The 20,994-nt window shown below is 41.9% G+C and overlaps 2 protein-coding genes across 3 annotated transcripts; one reads left to right on the top strand and one right to left on the bottom strand.

The window, feature by feature from the left end:
• Window positions 1-151: 151 nt before the first annotated feature.
• brd8b (bromodomain containing 8b) lies at window positions 152-17,219 on the top strand. 2 transcript variants are annotated; one of them, XM_084940536.1, is made up of 19 exons: window positions 152-255; window positions 1,973-2,069; window positions 2,644-2,713; window positions 2,860-2,909; window positions 3,022-3,144; window positions 3,233-3,313; window positions 3,754-3,818; window positions 5,004-5,173; window positions 5,459-5,650; window positions 6,038-6,131; window positions 6,549-6,691; window positions 7,985-8,420; window positions 8,509-8,546; window positions 8,632-8,831; window positions 9,118-9,210; window positions 11,380-11,448; window positions 11,567-11,852; window positions 13,968-14,012; window positions 15,877-17,219. In XM_084940536.1, the coding sequence occupies exons 1-19, from the start codon at window positions 237-239 to the stop codon at window positions 15,934-15,936; spliced, it is 2,331 nt and encodes a 776-aa protein (XP_084796662.1). In that variant the 5' UTR covers window positions 152-236; the 3' UTR covers window positions 15,937-17,219. The 2 variants fall into 2 exon arrangements, with proteins under 2 accessions (XP_084796662.1, XP_084796670.1); XM_084940544.1 differs by lacking the exon at window positions 13,968-14,012.
• Window positions 15,877-18,999, bottom strand: LOC146392036 (DNA damage-inducible transcript 4-like protein). Its single transcript, XM_084940555.1, has 2 exons — window positions 18,725-18,999; window positions 15,877-18,193 (listed from the first exon to the last, which is right to left on the bottom strand). Exons 1-2 carry the CDS (start codon window positions 18,891-18,893, stop codon window positions 17,751-17,753), a joined length of 612 nt encoding a protein of 203 aa, XP_084796681.1. The 5' UTR covers window positions 18,894-18,999; the 3' UTR covers window positions 15,877-17,750.
• Between the last annotated feature and the right edge of the window lie 1,995 nt (window positions 19,000-20,994).

Raw genomic sequence — 20,994 nt, 5'->3', positions numbered from 1 at the left:
TGATACCTGATAATTGTACGTAAGTACAGTAACGAAGTATTTGTATTTCGTTACTTCCCAGCTCTGCTTAAGTGTAATGAAACAGCTCCTAGTATCCCTCACTGTTTTTTAAAGCTTTGTTTATTTATTTATTTAATCAAATGTCCATTTTTTCCGCTCGCTTGGGTTGACTTTACTGTGTGTTCCGTTGAAACCTGTCCGGCGGAAGTTGTGATCAAGGCCTCGTCACAAAAGCAATGGCGAGCGGTATCGGCAGTGAGTAATATATTTCAAGTCTTTCTGTTTTTCCTCGTCATTTATAGACAGTAGTAATAGCAAACAAACTCCAAGCCTTGCAGCTAGATTATTTTAGCCAGAACCTCTAGCCCCTTACCTTGCTAAAACGTTGCACCGTGTTTACCTGTGTGTGTGTGTCTCACGAATGTGTCCCCCTTAATCGACTATGCTAAGCTAACGCTATAAATTAAATATTAGCAACGCGTATGTTGTTGTTTTTTTCTAGAAATGTATGTGATACGTCTCTTGATAGGGTTTTGTGTTTTAACTTATATTCACGCCCCAGTAAACGTGAGGAATGCTTTGCTGTAATCATATTAGCATACCCAAGCTAATATCAATAGTGTAGCATTAGCTAGCTACCTTGGATAAATAACGAAAGACTTTTAAATCATTCATTTGACGCCGTTGCCCTTGGTTTTTTATATTTTTAAACTTAAAATAACGTTTTTAACATATTACGATCTGAACGGTTTTATTGACTGTACGGGAACAGAACCGTCATACGTGTGGTACTTCGGGAAAAAACAACAACAAACCACTAAAAAACCTGAGACAGTCCGCAGAGACTGATTCGTCATCAGTGACTGATGATAGTGTTCTTCTTAAATATACTAGTTTTTTTTGAACATGTTTTTTGTGTGTATTTGACCAAGTAAGCAGGGATAGAAAGTTCCGTAAAATAGCACTCAAGTAAAAATAATGTTAAATGGGATTTTACTCAGTTAAAATTGTCAAAACGCAGTCAGATAATATTGCTAGTAATAACAAAGCCATAACGTTAAAATCTAATGTGGCAGAACTACTACTACACGTAAACACAAGCCCCATTTACAACATGAATAATTTTTTTACTTACTATTATGAACCATCATCAGTGAAGGTCGTGGTTATCGCCACTGATATATTTTATGTTCAGTTACTGAGATTACCCTCAGATGCTTTTGCAATTTGGATGGAAGCTTGTGTGGCAGAATGAAGTCAACTGAGTTGTTTCAGAATGTCTCATATTTTATGTGGCTCTTTTTGTGCCATTGCTTTTGCCCTAAAATACAGGTTTTCAATTAACTTCTTTCAGCTGTGCCTTTTAGGGGTCACCACAGTGGATCATCTGGACCATCTGCCTCTATCTCACTCAACCCCTAACATCCTCTTCTGTCGCACCACCCTCTGCATAGTCCTCCTCCACTGCATCCACGAATCTTCCCTCTGTTCTTCCCCTTTTCTTTCTTTCAGCGTCCTTTGTTCAGTATATCTATTATCTTTCCTCTGGACATATCCAATCAGTCAGCTATCTCCCTTTCCCAGTCCCTGCTCTGTCCTCCACGCTCCAAAATTTCTCTGTTACTGACTCTAGACACACTAACCTTGGCCTTCTTCTAATCTGTCTTCACTCATCAGTGGCACAGTTTCCACTGGTACTCTGCTTGCCAGCAGCACTGGTTGCAGTTTGTGGGCTCCTGACCAGTCCAGTATGCAGATCTTACTAATGAGCCACATGATTGGATTGGTGATGATTTTAAGTCAGATCCTCTTCCTGATGCACCCCTCTCCATTATTCATCTGGGTTTGGGGCAAGCCAGTACACTGTGTACTGGCTTGTGGCACCCTGTGGCTGGGTTAGCTAGTAGCAACAAAGTAGCAGGAAAAACAGTCAATCGTGTAATAAATTCCTCTTCTTTTTTTCCCCTAACAGAACACAAGATGCTGAATGTGGGGCCGACGGAGCCCTGGTCAGTCAGGGAGAAATTGTGCCTGGCCTCCTCTGTTATGAGGAGCGGAGACCAAAACTGGTAAAAAGAAATATGCTCAGCTACTTTTGTGTGTGTGTGTGTGTGTGTGTGAGAGAGAGAGGGAGAGAGATTTAGTTTGCCCATGGGACCTCATATTCATATTTTAAATGTGTTGGAGAAATGCTGTAAGGAGAAGATATGTAAAATGATTTAAGGGTCTTGTTTGATAAATATAACTGTAATTGTATTTACTATCATTATATACCACTATTTTTCTGCAGTTCTCCTAAAAATGAGCCATATAATAGGAAAATTATCTTCAGAGGGTTTTGTACCATTTCTTTTAAGATATCAGTGTTTGCAAACAGTTTGTGCTTTCCCTAAGATTACTAATTTTTGTCTAAATGTATCGTACTAGAATATATCAGATTGAGTGTTTTAACAATGATCCTTATGGTGGTTATTGTTCTGTGCTCATAATCTGTTTCAAACACTGGCAGTAGGCGAGTGCAAGGCAGTTCGTAAGACAAAATAATATTATTTTATTTTATTTTTAAAATGCTTGAAAATGTGTGTTATTGTTAGATTATCTGCTTAATGCTTGAGTTTAGTCTGAGGAGACTCTGTGTTCCAGGGTAAGTGTAAGTAGAGCCATCAAGCCTTTCGCAGAGCCTGGGCGTCCACCAGACTGGTTCTCACAAAAGGTGAGAGCATAACAAATATTCCTTTTGTGAATTCATCTGACACTTCACTTCCATAAGTCTTCAGGAACATTGTCTTTTGAGTGTAACTGCAGTTGGACTGATCCCCTCTGCTCACCTATAAGAATAATTTGTTCTCTGTTTCTCAGCACTGTGCCTCACAATATTCAGAACTGCTGGAAGCTACTGAAGCCCCTAAGTCAGTATTACAGTGTACACACACATCTGTGTGCAGATATAACAAACAATATTATTATGCATTTCAAAAATAATTTGAGAGTTGACTCAAAATGTGTGTTTTCCTGTTCCAGGCGTAAGCGCGGTGAGAAGGGCGAGGTGGTCGAGACCATTGAAGATGTCATCGTTCGTAGGCTGACCACTGAGAGAATAGAGGAGTTAAAAAAACTTATACGAGACACACAAGAGCAGTACAGGTACATAAACTCTTAAAGGGAAAACATTTGACAACTTTGATATCTGAACTTTAACCCCTTTTTGCTTTGTTTGTTTTAATCACAACAGGAAGTTGAAGAAGGAGGTGGATCTGATACAGATGGGTCACATGGACTCCCAGCTGAAAGAGCTTTGGGGAGAGATCACACTGTAAGCATCTTATCCGTGGAATAGTACTTCCACCTAATGGGTGGATTACCATGATAGTTGTTTCACACAACCAACTCTAGAGTGTTAAAGATCTTGCAGAACGCTGCCAGTAGAACTTTGCTCTGTTTGCCAGTAACCAACAACTATACATGTTTTGTACACTGTTCTTTTATTTATATATATATGTGTGTGTGTGTGTGTGTGTGTGTGTGTGTTTTCTAATATATCTCTTATTCACATTTTTCTTCTGTCTGTGCTGCTGTAACAAGTAAATTTCCCCAATGTGGGATTAAAAAAGTATATGTCTGCGTCTGTATCTCTGTAGATGAGTGGGTTATTTAGATAAATGAGGGCGTTCTCTCATTTAGTTTTGTATACAAACTGTTATATTGTCATGAAATGCTTGTTTTTTGTGGCTTTTTTTAATTTGTCTTCCCTAGAAAGAAGAAGCAGGACGAGGAGGAAGCAGAGCAGAAGAGGAAAGCCACAGAAATGGCGTACCAAGGTAGTTTAGGTTCACTTTCACTCTACAAAGGCTGGTGCATGTATTTCTTAGGAAAAGGCGAAGAATTAGTTGCAAACTTGTTGCTCTGTGGTGGGTGTTGCCATTGTCATTGTCTGTATGTTATGGTAAGATCTGTCAGAGCTTGAAGTTAAGTATATATGTCATAGTATTAAAATTCGAGTGAGTCATTTGATATAAAAACAAAGTTCCCATATGAAGCTGAAACCTGTGATCTTGGTAAACTAAGGATCAGATTTTTAAAGGTAGAACTTCATTTTGTACCTACACGTTTTTTTAGCATAAAGATTTCCCTTGTTGGCACAAACTCTAATGCTAAGATTAAAGACGACCATCTCTCACATCCACGTACAACCAGGAAGATTCAAATCACACGTCAAACCTCGGCCCACACATGTAGCCGACCTGTTGCAAAGCCCTTGTGGTTTTGGCTATGTGGTCAATACCAGAAGGGAATTAGGATGTCTGAAAACAATAGCACTATTAAAAATGATGACAGGTCCTCTGTAGCCAGGCATTTTATGTCTCCTGGACTATTGCACTCTACATTTTATGGCTATTTGAGGTTGTTGAATAGAGGAAACGTTTTGAAAATAGAGTTTAGACCAGGGGTGTCCAATCCCAGTCCTCGAGAGCTACCGTCCTGCAGGTTTTAGATGCATCCTTGTTTTGACACACCTGAATCAAATGAATGGCTTGTTATCAGGCCTTTGCCAAACTTGATGGCATGCTGAAGAGGTAATCAAACCATTAGGGATGCATCTAAAAACTGCAGGACAGTAGCTCTCGAGGACTAGGATTGGGCACCCCTGGTTTAGACCATCTGCAAACCGAGTATCATGAAGATGAAGTAGAAAAATCCTTTGCTGTAATTTATAGTTTGATATTTTTAGGAAAGGGAGGGAAGCTTAATAAAAACCTTAGGGGTAACATAGATGTGAGATCAGAATAAACTGAGAGGATGTAATAAAGCAGGAATTATATGCATCTATATCTCAGAAGATTGCAACTTCTCGTCCTTCTTGGAATGTTTCTCAGCTTCTCTTAAGACAAGAGCGTCTTTCACTCAAGTGCTTGGGTTGGCGTGACGATCCTCTCACATGATGCTCAGGATTTCTCTGCTGCTTTTCTCAGATTTGTTTTTAAGGTCTTCTGTCTGTATCGCAGCTCGCCAGGCAGTGAAAAACACACCCAAGCGTCTGCCCAGTGTGACTGTACGGTCTCCCCTGGGTGCCAGCCCGCCAACCCTGGATTCTCAGACTGACTCTTCAGTGCCCACTCCACCCATGGATACAGGAGCCGGTGTCTCTGAAGATACAACCACCACCCACTCAGTTGTAAGGACACTTAGTTTGCCATATATACTTGTTTAGCTCACAGGATAGAAGAATGATGGTGAAGGGAAACGAGTTTATAAGAGTCCCAGTTTTCTGTTAAGAGATGAATTTCAGCCAAGCTCACAGCAACATAAACCATGTTTCACTGCAGCGAATATGGAGACGTCTACAGTAACATTAAACATGAGTATATTCGGCCCCAGGGGTCATAGTTTTTGCCTCATTACAAGTCAGAGGAATAAGATCATCTCGCTCCATCTCAATGACTTCTCTGCTGTCTGTCAGGCTCAGGGGGTAGGAGTGTTTCTGCCAGCAGCAGACCCTCCAGGACCCGGGCCCAAAGATGGTGGACTCGCTGCTCTAGTCGATGACTCGCCACAGAAAAGGCTCCTAGCCCAGAAGGCCACACCGCCACCCTCACCTCTACTGTCAGAACTGCTGAAAAAAGGCAACCTCATCTCAGCCAGCCCTCGCCTGGTGAGAGGCAACTTAGCATGGCTCATAACATCCAGAAACGATGTGATTACAATGAAAGCTACGAGTCTCGCTCAAAGGCTTTAGACTCAGTTCTGTAAAATACCTGAAAACCAGCAATGTGTGAAAACAAATCATTTAAATGCATCTGTAAAGTGCAAATAGATTTGGAGTATTTTTAAATTCCTGGCTAAGCCACTGAGTTTTGATACCTATTCTAATACTAACATTCAAAGAATGAAGCTAGGAGTTAATCCACTCAGTGGGCAATAAAGCCTTACTGTGATATTCTAACATCAGTATTCTTTTAAATCTTCTTTTATGCTCTGATATTTTTTGTTAAACCTCACTTTGGTGTTTTTGTTGTTGTTGTGTTTTTTCTGATGTCAGGTTGCAGAGGGCGACTCCACTGGAAGCCTAACTAATGGCGTGCAGACTGCTACGGCAGCCACTGCCTTACCACCTGGTCATGACATCATCACAGGTAAACACACCTAAGTTTCACATTACACAGGAGCTACTTTCTTTACAGCTTGCCTGGTTGCTGTCCTGGGAAATAATTGCATTCATGGGGCTCCTAAAAATGTCCTGATTTTAAAAAGCAGGTTAAACAAAACCTAACTGAGCATCGTGACTCCTGGTTACTTGTAATTAAGATAGACAGAGCATGTTCAAAGTAACACTAAATGTCTTGGGGGTGTCTGGGGGAACGTTGTTGCATGTCTCTCCTCCTTTTTTTCCTGTTTTTCTGCGGTCGGTTTCTAAATAAAGTCACACGTCCGCGTTGTTGCATTTTAGTCATTGTTTCCTGGTTCAAAGAGGGAGATACGGGTCTTAACTTTGCAATAAGATTGTTGTTGCATGCTTGTGTACTTATTTCGTCACCTGCACGGGTTTACAGAGGGGGAAGCAGAGGCCGCAGTAAAGGCAGAGCTCGGTGAGGACACGGGATTAGTAGAAGAAGACCTCGTGGCTGTGTCTTACATTGGTGATGAACTGGACCTGGAGACAGTGGGAGACATCATTGCCATCATTGAAGAGAAGGTACATACTGTGTAGGGGCTGCATTCGTTTGAGATTTATGACCAGGAGCAGAGTTTATTTTGTAGGTTTAATATCAAGTATTTTAGTCGTTGGTTAAGGCAATGACACTAAAAACAAACTAATACAAAGAAAATATGATTTAGAAAATATTTAGTGTTAATTGGAAAACAAAGAATGAAATTTGCCATATTTTATGTTCCCATTGTCAGACTTGGACTAAGCATTTAGCTAAGAGTGGCCCTGAAGAATCTCTAGAGCAGAACAAGGACTGCCTGTAGATGGCATAACTACACTGAGGATTGTCACAGCAGCAACCTGAACAGACTGCCTACAGGAGAGCACTAGACAGGAAGTACTGACAATTGCTCGTTAACAGCAACTGAATTTTCACAATAAGAAAAAGGGGATTTTTCCAGTAGTATATTGGTTTCTTTATTCCTTTGGATGCATGGAAAAATTTAAAATCTCAAAATTCACTTGGCCCACCCAACCCCTAGAGCCGGTGCCAAACATAAAGTCTGCAGCCAGGCAAAGACTCCAGTCCGGCCCACTGGACAGCTTTGGAAAATGTGAAGGAGGACGTAAATTTAAGAGGCCTTTCATACTGCACCAAAGTACTTAAGTAATAGCTAAGCAATTAAATAAGAGAAAAGTTCCTGTGTTTTCACTGTAGAGGTTTCTGTGGTTTTTAGTGGTTTCCACCGTTAAAACATATTTTCTGTGACTTAACAAAAACTTTGCCAGAACTTTCTGGAATTTTACACATTTTTTTTCTTACAATTTAAACCCAAAGAGTCGTGTTAATACATTTTTCTCATTTGCTACATCAGCGTTTCTTTAAGACATGCTGTTGAAATTGCACTTCCTTTTCAAATATTAAGACATCTCAGAATGGCGAGTTTCACAGCTGTCTCAAGATCAAAGTAGGCTGGATGTGGCCCATGATGTAACGATCACAACCTTAGTGTGGTCAATGAACTCCTACCAGTATGAGAGCCATACTGGAAGGAGCCTAGTGATCCCAGTAAGGTCACATGTGTCTGACAGGTCAGGAGGAAGAGGCCAGACTAAGAGTTATCGCTGGTGGTTTTGGTAGGTTGGGGGTTAGCTTAAGAACTCCTCTTGTTTTTTGTTTGTTTGTTGTTGTTTTTTAATTGGAGACACTTCATTGCTGCTCTGACAGTCAGCAGGTCTAATACCTGCTCTTTCACTAACCTGGCTCCCCATGTAAAGTTCATGTGTGGGGAAACACTGAAACAACATAATGGTTTATCTTTTTAATCATCATCCCAGGACGATGACCCTGTGGCTTTGGATGCAGCTGCGGTGGAAGCAGCTCTCTCTCTGTGCGAAGAGGCCGTATCAGAAGGTCACACCCTCCCTGGCCCCTGGGAGACCCAGGAGCTGAAAGCTTCAGAGCCCACACCCACCATCCAAGAGTCAGCCCCCCCACAGACACCTCAGGATATGGTCGCAACATTAGCCCCGACACCTGCCAGCCAGGAGACACAAAACCAGCCAGATACTAAAAGGGAAGAACCGCTTAAGGGAAACTATGAAGGACCTGAGGTGACGGGAAGTGATGTCACTTCTTCTGTCACCTCTGATGATGGTGTAGCAGCAAGTGAAGTCGCAGAGGAGGGGCCCGTGGTCAAAGAAGTCACTGAAGCTACAGTGAAGAGTGAAGGAGAGGAGTGGAGTCAGCCTGAGCCCAACCCACCTTGCTTAGGTGCGTGGATTACACACCGATCTATACCCACAGTGGAAATGCTCACACATTTCTGTTTTCTCATTGTCTCCTCGTTTCTGTCCCACAGACTCTGAGGACAGCTCTGTGTCCGGGAAAGAGTCCAAGGTAACACATTTAAGGCTACGTACATGTGTGGACGGCATATGATAACAAGAATAACCGTTATTTTGCTCTGTGTGCTTGAATCCAGGAGGTGAAGGAGGAGGAGGCAGGGAGCGAGGGCGACCCCGAAGAAGCGATGGAGCTGAAGGACGAGTGTGGAGAGGGGGAGGGTCCATATTTATCTGAGGTGGATCGGGCAGCAAGTGAGAGTGAGGATGGATACGGCCCGCCCTCCCAGCGCTACACTGCTGATTCACTGGCCAGCAGCCCGGCCTCTTCTTCCCAGCTGTAAGTGTCCAGGTGCTTATTCTTCCAGAAAGGGCTTAGGCAAAAATATTCACCCTGTCCCTGGTTTTACCAGTAATAGTAAAACCAGGAGTCTGTTTCTCCTGAAATAACCCCTGCTATTCTTCTAAACAAAAATATTAGGGGAAATCTTTCTTTGAAAATGGATCAAACTTAGCCGACTTTTGTCATTTTCATTGAGCTAACAGTCTAACAGTATATGCTTTTGTTTTTTTGCTTTTCTCTCCCACTCTGCTCCGACTTCCTCTCTCTTCTTTCTCTGCGTCAGCTCTACATGTGGCGAAGACCAGGAGGCGGTCCAGGCGCAGAAGATCTGGAAGAAAGCCATTATGCTGGTGTGGAGAGCTGCAGCCAATCACAGGTAGAGCTTTGTACCAGAGCTCAACAATAAATTGTTCAAGTCTTGTTTTTTTTGGTCAGTAAGTTCAAATCAATTTCATTGGATTTATTTTTTTTTGTCTTATTATTGTGAGTTTCATCAATTTCCAGCTTTTTGTATCGAGCTGGTGTGATTGAATGAGTAACTACCAGTGTTGGGACTAACGCGTTATTAAGTAACGTGTTACAGTAACTACGTTATTATTGTGGTAACGAGCACGGTAACGAGTTATTATGCCAAAATCAGGAACGCGTTACTCGTTACTGGGATTTAGATAGGCTCGTTATTCGTTACTTCGTGTGGTGGCTATCACGGAGCTTCCACAGATTCAGTAACATTAGCAAGTGGTGGAGGCCAGCAGGTGGATGAAGGAAAGGGGAGGCAGGAGCAGAGACCCGAAGCGGCCGCTGGTCCGAGAGTGTCAGGTGAACTGAACTTCAGGTAAGAAGTTATGACCTGCAGTCTATCTGGGTCAGATATAAACCAAGTTTAGTTGGAGTTTATTTTCGTTATGCTGACTTTTTCGTACTGCGTGCTAGCTAGCATGACGGAGTTTCTATACAGCTGGGTGGGTGCTATGTTACTGATGTTGAACTTTATTTTGTTCATAGGTTAATTATTAGAGTTGCCAACCGTCCCGTAAAAAACGGAATCGTCTCGTATTCAGAGAAATTATTACGCGTTTCGTATTTAGGTGAAAAGGAACAGTTTGTCTCGGACTTCAGCTACAATGAAAAAGACACAAAGCTGGAGTTATTCTGTGTCTTTGCTGCACAGCTGCCTCTTCTTCTCTCATTCTCTCCCCTCCCTCTCCTGTTGCTACTTTAATCATGAAACTGATCAATGATCAGCTGATCGGCTTTTCTCTCTTGTTTATTTATCGTCCACTTTGCGCCAGAAAGAGGAAACCAGCGGATGTCGCGGTAAACAACAGCAGCACGTTTGATCAGCTGTTGTTAGAATTTATTTAATATTAATTTCTAGTATCAGCTGATGTTTGCTGGAGCCACAGCTGTAAAGCTGCTGGTCATGATGTCGGTTTGGATATGTGGTGAGAGGGAAACATGAAGATGAAACCAGGAGATGTCCTTACTGAATCATCAGAGCTGAACAGGTGATGGAGAAACAGGTTTACCTTTTAGGTGACATGAATGAGTTGAAGGGAAGTTATGAACTGTTTCTGAGAGACAAATAACACCAGGATCCTTTTCTAAGTAGCTGACAGCTGGTAACTGTGCAGGGGCGGATCTAGCAAAGTGTTGCCAGGGGGGCAGGTAGGGTATTAACAGGGAGAGGGGGGCACAAGGAAATACTTTCTTATTCTCATTTAAAATGTCTAGCTTTTAATAAATAATTATCTGAGTCTTACAACAAACGATTGATAGATTGATACATATATACCATCAGAACAGTGAACATCACTGTCACAACAGTGTTTGTTTTCATTCAAAGGCTTTATGATTTTTTCCTATAATGGCGGGCCGGTCTCTAGTCAAAATGCCCGGGACGATTTTTTGTCCCAGTCCAGCCCTGTATGCAGCTCATCTGCAGTCTGGTGTTACCTGCATCTTCCTATTCAGAAGGCAGAATTTCTGAGTTCTGAGTACAATCAAAAGCACCACGACTGCAGTTTTTGTGTTGGATGTAAAAAGCGCACATGACGCTGTGACGTAGGCTAGAATCATGGTGGCGGTCAACGACGGTCCAGGCGTGGGATTTCTCTTGTGGAAACATGCACATTATTTTTTCCTTTGGTAGGTGGCACAGTGCACTTGTGGCAAGTAAGCAAGCTAGAAGACTGGCACTCTTGCTGGGTATCCAGTTAGCAACACATTAACAAGAGAAGTCTGAGTAAAACCAAAGTTACTTTCCCTAGTAACTAGTTACTTTGAAAGTAACGAGTAACTTGAAGTAACTGAGTTACTTTTGATGGAAGTAACTAGTAATGTAACTAAGTTACTAATTTAAAGTAACTTACCCAACACTGGTAAGTACACTGTTGTACATTCTGCAGTGTGTTTGCATGAAACCATTTGACTTTTTCCAGTCAGTTAAAGAAGTTAGAGACTCGCTTGAATCCTACAGATTAACCCGGGTCACGTTGTTGAGAGGAGACAGGTGTTTTACTTTTGCTAATGTTGTGTTTCTCAGGTACGCCAGCGTCTTCCTACAGCCTGTGTCAGATGACATCGCTCCAGGTTACCACAGCATTGTACACAGGTCAGACCGCACACACACACCCTTCATTTTTGAAACAAGCTCAGCTAAAAATCGTTGCAGCCTAACTGTTCAACTAAAGTGCCAAAACAAACTAACTGCTGCTGCTTTCTTGCTGCAGACCCATGGACCTGTCCGCCATAAAGAAGAACATCGAGTCCGGTGTTATCCGTACCACCGCTGAGTTCCAGCGCGACATCATGCTGATGTTTCAGAATGCCGTCATGTACAACTCGTCGGACCACGACGTGTACCACATGGCGCTGGAGATGCAGCGCGACGTCCTGGAGCACGTCCAGCAGTTCCTGGCCACCCAGCTCATCATGCAGACCTCAGAGAGCGCCATCTCTGCCAAGAGCCTCCGAGGCAGGGAGGGAAATCGTAAACCAGGAGAGCCAGCCGAGAAGGTGGGTTGAGCAGCAGACAAGTCTGATTGTGATGAAGCAGAGTTCTTTATTAAAAGCAAAAGAAAGTTTCCCCACATGCCAGTGCTGATGTTTTGTAACTACACTGTAAAGTCTTGCCTCTCTCCAACACTGAGTGCTGTGACTCCTGTTAGATCGGTGCAATAAATGTTCTTCCAGGTATTTAGAGTTTTATGATGCCTGCAAAGCTGCTGTAAACAGTCCCTCTGCCTGCCTCCAAGAGAAGGTGGAGAAATCTAATCTAAGTTTAATGCATTTTAATTATTTACAGGGAGTGCACAGTCCCAGAACTGGGCTGTTTCTTGTAAACCACAGATAACACTTCCAGTTTATGGAGTCATAAAGGTTTTTTTTTTTATGAAGGGCATTTTATATTGGTGTAGATAAATGTGTTTGGTATATCAGGACGATAATTTCAGTGTGCCATCATGCTGCGGTTGGCAGTCATTTCAAAACTGGATGAAAATACACGCTTATGTGGAAGAAACACATAAATAGTGGATTCATTAAATGTTTTGCACGTGTCAGTTATGCTCTCTGAAATGTCACAGACAGACATGCTGTTTTATTTACTGTCAGCATATGAAACCTGAGGAAGCTGTGGGTTCAGCACACATTTAAGTGACCATGCAGTCAGTGTAGTTCTGATTTATTTCACATAGAATATGACAAATGGACTAGTTTTCTAAAAGAAATTATTGAAGAATTGACCTCGATACACCTCACCCTGTCTCCACATTACGATCCCAGAGTGATGCTACTGTACTGTGTCAGTGTGAAGTACCAGAAACCAGTGGTGCAATTAGGACACAAGGAGTTAAGAGTGCCATTGTATTAAAGGGTCGGCACTGATGCGCATCATACAAGTTAGGCATGCTCACTTTGTTACACAGCACTGTCTCTTCTAATTGCTGTAAGTGCACTTTCTTAATCTTGACTTCCCAGCTGATTCACATCCTGCATGCTGGCTGCACCGCTGCTGTCTCTCTAGTCTATCTCTGACCCTCTGCTCTGTTTCCTGTTTCTCTCTCTGCATCTCCTACTGTGTGTGTGTGTGTGTGTGTGTGTGTGTGTGTGTGTGTGTGTGTGTGTGTGTGTGTGTGTGTGTGTGTTATTTTCTCCCATACATTGCATATAAAAAATGGATGTAACTTCATCCTAGCTAACCATTTTCTTCCACTCTTGTTCTCAAACATGGAGTCATTGTGGAAGTGCCTTAAACATTAATTTCTTCTTATCGCCAGCAGGGGGCGACAAAAGGTTGTCTGTGGAAAAATGACACTTCAGCTCCTTTGATCTATTACCTCAGTAAACACTTTTCTGATGACTGTCTTAATAAAACATGAGGTTCATTTTATGAAGAGTGAAAAACAGGATAAAGCTGTAGCGTAGCACGCAGCATCCCTGAATGTGTCAGTCAGATCCAATCCTCGCTCGTCATGTTAGATTTCAAAATAATAAAATGGCGCTGTAAAAGCTCCGCTTGAGGCTTTACAACTGGGCTTTGCATTCACAGTTGTCACAGTGGCTACATCCATCTTTTATCTGCACCCTGCTTTCTCCTGTTTGAACGCTTGAGTGTGTGTCTAAGAGGATATGATGGAAATTTGAAACATTCAGACAACACATTTTGGGAAGATGTCATGTTTTCTTGGAAAGTCCACACATAAAGATACATTTTGCAGAATATATTTAACAAATATTTCTACAGATGTAGTAAACTTTTAGTGTTTTGTTTAACTGCTACACATCAAAGTCCAACTTTTCCGTTTTAGAACTTTAACAAGTTGTGCAAACTGTGGTGCGGTGCCTGTGAGAGGTCCTCACACCTCTGTGCGTTGCTTCTGTTTGTGCCTGCTTGTGTACGCTCTTCATCTCCATGCGTCTTAATATTTCCAGTCTGCATTCAGAGACTGTGTGTGTGTGTCTTGATGTTGTGTAGAAATGTGCGTTTGTGTATGTGCAGCTCTGAAGTCAACAGGACCCCCATCTCCTGAGCGTGTCTCTGTGTTTGACGCAGACTTGTATGAAACTTGCTTTCTCACGCCTGTGTGTGCTTTCTCTCTCTTTCTCACTCCGATGTTTGTCCTCCTACAGGACAGTGTCCCAATGGCCTCTCCTGCTTTCCTTCTCTCTCTTTTTGTAAGTATTCAGGTTCTCGCTCAAGTTTCACCAGAGCCAGGCCACGCTCCGTAACATGTACACACATCCACAGTGTTACACGCTGCACACACCTGTCTGTACCTCTGATCTTTCTCTTTATTTCTACTGAAGCGGCTTTGGAGGACAGTAAGGATTCAAGACGCCATGAAAGCCATTAAAGGTGGACTAATACGACCAGTCAGAAAATAAAAACTATATAGATTGATAGGAGCAAAAGTCAGCTTGCAAACTATATTGCAAACCTAAACTGGCCAATTTTAGTTGAAGTCACTCGCACTTCAGACTGGTGGGAAATACAATACAGAGGATGTTGCTTGGTGGGAAATAACCAAGCAACATCCTCTGGCTCTCACAAATAAATGGGGAAAGAGACACAACCTTCAGTTCTTTTAAGAGCCACTTGAGACTGGCTTTAAAAGTGAGTCAATCCTCATTGACTCCCATGTTAAAATAACCAACTCTACATCAGATAATCAGATATCACTTTTCAGCCCGATAGAAAAAGTATTTTTGGTGTCTGTGATATAATATTTACCCTGTCAGAAAGACCGTGTTTAAGTAAAAGTGGGTGTGGACACTTTGATAGACAGCCAGTCGCCAGCAGAGACAACTGTAGCAGCTCGGTCTCTGTTAGGCCTCAGCATGGATAATTCAAGTCATCTGCATTTATAGTGTTGGTGCCCTTTAGAGTCTTTTAATTAAATTATCCATAAAATTGGCTTCAGTTTTTAACATAGTATTTATAAGTAGGTATTTCCGTGATGCAGTTTTATGGGAGCAGCTTTAGTTTTAGCTTGTAACTTGGCGCACTGCCCTCAGGATGGTTATTCTTTTTTTGTGTATTTTTATTGGCTGATAAGTTAAGACACAAACACAACAACCGGCTGATTTAGACGGGTAAAAACATACAACACATAGCAAATGTGAGGAAATAGTTTGGGTTTTATGTGTCAAAAAATGCTGATATAAGAATATCAGATTGCTTCACAGTGGTTGTTTGTAAACAAGTGGTTAATGTAAAATGACCATCTTTTATATACAGCATGTTGAAATAACCTCCACTCCTCATAGTGGCGATCCACTGACGGCAGAATCAAAGACGTTGTTGCTCTAAACCACTGAGCTATTAAAGTGGTGTCAACTACTCAGCAGTGTAGAAGTGATTAAATACAGAAGAGATGGGTCGTGAGCCTACGCCCATCCTGTGCTCTACAGATGTGCCATACAGATGATATAGAAATGAAAGACTTCTTCCTCTTCCTTGCAGTTTCTCTCTCTCTCTCACACTCAAACTCTCTCTCTCTCTCTCTCTCTCTCTCACTCACACACACACACACACACACACACACACACACACACACACAAACAGACACTCTCATATATCTTTGAAAATACTGTCTGTCTCACCCTCATAAACGTTTACATTTCTGTTTGCACCAAAGATTTTTCCCATCCCGCACTCACACGCTCTCTCTCACAAACACACGCACGCACACACACACACACACACACACACACACACACACAGGTAACTTTCATCACCCAAGCTTCCGTCGACCTTCGGTTAATGCCAGTTTCCTGTGTTTTTCCGTTAATGTGCGTTAGCATCTCTGCATGTTCCAGTTTCTTTTCTCCTTGTTTTCTTTTTATTTTGCTCATGATTATTTTTTCTGTTCATCATTTGGGGAACGATGCCTTCCAGGGTGGATTGTGCTGTGTTTTTGTGCGGAGCTCAATGACACAAGGAGGCCTGCCACAGGGCCTGCCTGACCTTTGACCTGTACACCCTTACATTAAGCGTGCTCTTTCTCTCTCTCCACGTTTCTTTGTGTCTCTGCTGCAGGATGGAGGCACTAGGGGGCGGCGGAGTGCCATGGAGGCCGACCTCAAGATGAAGAAGTAGTGCAAGAGGGGGCTGAGAGCCGCTCTTCGAATCTTGCAGCTGATTGCTTTCTGGTCACATTGGTCGTTTTCTGAAGAGGACTGTGCCGTCTCCATGTGCCTGGTTTTTGTGCACACACACACACACACACCTATGCTAAGGGACATAAGTGTGTGTGTGTTTGAGAGAGCTGTACAGCGTTTTCTCCGCTCCCATTCATGGGGCGCCATGGGATGTTGCACCAATTTTCCCAAGAATAATTTCACCAGCACGGGTAGCGGGGGTCATAATTTGCCCCTGCTGCAACACAACAAGGACTTTGTGGATAGAGAACAATACTTTCACCAGCAACAGTTTGTTTGGGATCAGATGGGAACGGGCCAGATGAGTTCTACTTGGCAGATTTGATCACTTTGAGTCGTGCGTACGTCCTGCACCCGATTATGCTCAGCCCCTTTGGGCTGAACAGACGTCAACAACGAAGATGGCCACACGAGCAACCATGATGTATAGTTCCACAAATTCAAAGCGAGTCTTCTAGTGCTGCATGTTGGGCTGACTCCACCCCGAGCTAAGAAATCTGTTAGTTTGATCACTGCTAAAGCATAATGATAAAATAAGAGTTACTTAAAATATTTCATAAAATAGATTTCTGATTTTCTTTGGTTGCAAAATTGTGGTTTGTGTCTTCTATTAATAGTAATTTAATTGATTCAATCTATTGGCCATTGTATACCAGTGCATGTTTCAGCCCATTAAACTGCAGATCCTTCACTTTTCTACTGATCATACTTCTGAGTAGAATTGATAATAAGGGTAATTATATAAATATAGATAAAATTCAGCCACAGGTTAAACTCAGTGTAACACTTCCAACACTGAGCAGGGCTGCCACTGATGTTTGGCAACAAGCTCTTAACCTGAGATATCGACAGCACCAAAAAGAGGCTTTCAAAACATTACCCAGCTCTAGAAAATATTTAATTGGTTGACCTCAAATGTCAAAGCACTTCTTTTACAAGGAAATACACTAAGGCCCAAAGTTGCCCTTGAAGACAGGAAGCAGCTTTAAAAACCAGTGGTTTGTGACAAAACAGCTGTTATTTAATGGGCTTTAACAGATTGTTGCTGAATCATTGCCACTTATTACTTAGGATGTAGGCTGTGTATAGAGCACAGGAAATGTTTTTGTAATGCGTGTCAAGGAGTGAAGTTTTCTACTGGAAAAGGTTCATGTAGTTGTGTTTGGGGTAGCTGATACATTTGTGTAAATTTGTTAATAAAGATTTGATCTAAACGTGTAAGGGATCAGTTTGGGGATTTAAGCAGCATTTCACTTTGAGTTTCTTGAGTAATGATTAACCTGACAAGGGGAATTCATTCTGTGGGAACAGTTTCCTGGTAACTGCACTTTGTGCCCTCAAGCTTATTGTAATCAGGAACGGGATTATTAACAGTTTCTATTACCTGTAAATGGTGATCCCAGTGTTCAAAAGAAACATGCAAACACAGCACCGAAGTTGTGCAAAAAGTTTATTTTGCATTCTGTATATTAAGAGGCATCTTTCAGGAATGAGACCTGCCCAATCCTGTACTGACACATCTTTACACTCAAATACTGGTGCAATACGGTCACCAACTACAGAATAGAGGAAAGGGAAAAAATTAATATAAAAATACAGTGGGCCTCCTGTCAGAGTTTCATACAGAAAAATAAATAACTCACTTTAAAAAAAAACTACAGGAAGGCAATCAGGTTCCAGTGCATGGCAGACTACATGTAGCTGATGGTTAAAACCACACACGGGTAATGGTTTAGCGTCTCATCTTCACCCCTAGTTGAAGTCGTGAACAACAGGACTGGCAGAGGAGTAGAGCTTCCTCTTGACCAGCCGGTACTCTGGTCTCAGCTTCAAAACTTTGTTGGCATCGAAGATGTTCTTGAATGACGGCCAGCCGTCACTTTCTGCCTTGAAGACCACAGACAGCTCGAAAGTCGGTGTGACGCTGGAATCGGGGAAGATGCTCCCAATGTACTTCAGGCCATCTTTGCCATCGACGTAGAGCTTGATGGAGGCCCCCCGGAGCCCACAGGGCTCATCAGCAGAGGCACGCACCACATCCTGACTAATCCTGGTGGTCATGTGGCGAGGCAGCAGCAGCACCTGGCAGTTGAGGATGGAAGCCTTGGCCTCAGTGAGGCGACGCTCCATCTGCTGAGTCACAACCTGCTGGAAAAGCCGCTGTTCGTGCTCCAGACCAGCGTCCAGGTCAGCAACTGAATAAAGAGACAAAGCAGCGTCAGAATGAGAAACAAGTCACCATCTCATTAGAGTTTAATATCCACGTCAAAGGGTCCCTCCTTTTCTCTACACTAGCAACGTTGAGTGTCAGACCCTTGAATCAATTCACTTTGGACAGATTTTCAATCACGTGAAAGCTGCACTTAATATAGTACGTCACCAGAATAAAGGCTTTGCATCAGCAGCGAACAAGGAAGCGCTCTGAAAAGCTCAGCAAGTGATCAGCTGATCCAAGAGCTGAAGGGCTTGCATCAGACGAGTGTCCCGTGGACGAGCACCGCCAGTTCAATCCCCCATTGTTCTAACACGAAGGTTTAGTTACTTCCAACCGGTTCCATGGTTTACTTTGGACCATTGATATTTAAATAGCATTAGCTGTGTTTGAAGGCTCTGCCAGCCAGAGAGAGAGCAGTCCTTAGACCAGGAGCACTTAAGGAAGAACCTTCGCCTTTTTTTAAAAACTGGATAAGATTATATAACAAAACAAAACTTTATGAACAACTTACAGGATGAAATGCTCTCGCTTTCTTCGTAGCTCTCGACGCTTCCCCGCCGGGATGAACTCATCTTTTGTCCCGTTGTCTTTAGCGGACAAAAGCACTTTCCTGTCATCTCTACGACGTTTTCTTCCTCCGACAAGAGGTGTCCAAAGACCAGAGCCGAGCTATAGACCATCCTGATTCCTGTTTGTGAAGCACCGGTATCTCCTCCGAGCGTCTGGTCTGTATCTTCTCCATGTATCGAGTTGGTTGAGCTGAGCGGCTGTCGGCTGTGAGCGCGGAGGTTTTATACCCGAGCTGTCGGTTGCGTCAGCTGAGCAATCGCACGTGTGGGCGGGGCTTGGTGGATTGAGCCAGAAATTTCCGGATCACGCAACGCGCGAGGAGATTGCAGAAAGTTGGTGTAAATGCTCAGTAGTTATTTGTAATATTTAGTTTTATTATTATTATTATTTTTTTAAATTGGAGATATTTACTTATGTATCGTCCTACCTTGTAATATTTTTGTGCCTTGTACACGTCTATTGTTTTTAACTCTATATATTTATGAAAGTTGCACTTAACAGCCTACAAAATAATATTAATAAAAGACTAAATAGATTAAAAAAAGATAAATGACACATTAAAACAATTATGACATTAAAAGCACCAAAATATAGCAAATAATGGACAAAATTAGTAAAATGACTTAAATCAACATTGTGTTTTTACTACCTATTTTTACCTTTGTTTTTTTATTCTTTTTGAATTTCATTTTCCTTTCAGTTTACCTCATGAAAAACATTCCATTTTTGATGTATTTGTGTTTATTTTCTAACTCCACTCCCACACATTTTAAGAGTATTTTCTTAAAACGTTTTATAACATTTTCTAACATTTATTTTTATAACCATGTAATATACAAAATGTTTTGATTTCCTGGAGAAAGGTTTGTAAATTTATATTTATTTCAAGTAGCAAATAATCAAAAAATAAACAAAAATAGTGGGCAGGCAACCATTCATTATAGTAAATAAGCTGAATAAGGTTTAGAGTCAGTTCATACATGATTTTTGAAAACTCAAGATCAAAACAGAGAATATTTGGATTTTCCACATAATTTATATTTCCATATTTTTCCAGAAAACCATATGGGAAGTAACATTTATTGTCTATAAAAATTTTAATTCATATAATGTAGAAAACACACAAAGTTCACTTTTCTTCAGTTATGCTCCAGGACCTTTATTTGTAGTAGAATATTTGTATTAGCATGTGTCTGTAAATGAAGGCTCTAAATACCTGATTTAAAAAACTACTAGTACTAAAAAAATACTAATAAATGAACATGGCATACAGGCTGCCAAGGAAATATACTAGCCTGTGACGAAAATATAGGTCAGTACAGTGGGTGTTTGTGGTGTCAAGTTGAATACCACATCAGCTTTCACACAGAAATCTTCCATTGGGCTAATAGGTTTGTGGTAGTTTATTATTCATATGCAGTAAAATTACCTTTTTTGTCAGATACATATTTAACACATCTGGGCTTCTGGGTTTGGATTGTTCTCATGAATTTATCTAAAAGTGGCCTGCTGCAGATCCAAAGGTTTACGCAATCCATCTAACTCTTATAACTGCACACAAGATTCCTCTGAATCCCACAGTGTTGTTTTCAAGTCCAGACATGATGGCGTCATAAATCATGCATTGCTCACAAATGACTGACTGTCTAAAGCAGCGGTCCCCAACCCCCGGGCCTCGGACCAGTACCGGTCCGTGAGTCGTTTGGTACCGGGCCGCGAGAGTTGAGGCTCAGGTGTGAAATGTATGTTTTTGAGGGTTTTTATCGGTTTTCAGCGTTATTTTGTTATCGTTTTTATCGTTAACTCGGTTTCCTGGGTCTTTTCACGTGTGTTATGAATAAATCTTCTTTTTTTTCGGTACCGGTACTAGTTTTATTTTGTTGTATTCATCCGCGACACCTTAAAGGCCGGTCCGTGAAAATATTGTCGAGCATAAACCGGTCCGTGGCGCAAAAAAGGTTGGGGACCGCTGGTCTAATACACACCAGTCATTTAAATTCATATTCATCTGGCGAGGGAAAGGAGCTTTATCCTCCAATCAAAGGACAGTGTTTCCATGATGCCAAATAGCTCCTTGCTTTAAGTCCAACCTACTTAGGCTACGTGAGAGCAGACAACAGTAGGAAGGTTACAGGTTAAAGACTCACACCTGAGTCATGGTCTTGGGAAATCTCCCTGCTGTGAAACGTCACAGCTGGCAGCCAGTCACGT

Source organism: Perissodus microlepis, chromosome 2 (genome assembly GCF_051167445.1).
Source record: "Perissodus microlepis isolate ML-2025 ecotype Zambia chromosome 2, ASM5116744v1, whole genome shotgun sequence".
Taxonomy (NCBI): domain Eukaryota; kingdom Metazoa; phylum Chordata; class Actinopteri; order Cichliformes; family Cichlidae; genus Perissodus; species Perissodus microlepis.
This window is presented reverse-complemented; position numbering and strand designations above follow the sequence as displayed.

Bases quoted from the DNA above. Each gene is read 5' to 3' on its own strand.
- brd8b (XM_084940536.1), top strand. The intron at 5,651-6,037 runs GTGAGAGGCAAC...TTCTGATGTCAG, and splicing joins TCTCAGCCAGCCCTCGCCTG to GTTGCAGAGGGCGACTCCAC. The intron at 14,013-15,876 runs GTAAGTATTCAG...TCTCTGCTGCAG, and splicing joins CTTTCCTTCTCTCTCTTTTT to GATGGAGGCACTAGGGGGCG.
- LOC146392036 (XM_084940555.1), bottom strand. From the start codon at position 18,893: ATGGTCTATAGCTCGGCTCTGGTCTTTGGACACCTCTTGTCGGAGGAA. The intron at 18,194-18,724 runs GTAAGTTGTTCA...CTCTTTATTCAG, and splicing joins AAGCGAGAGCATTTCATCCT to TTGCTGACCTGGACGCTGGT.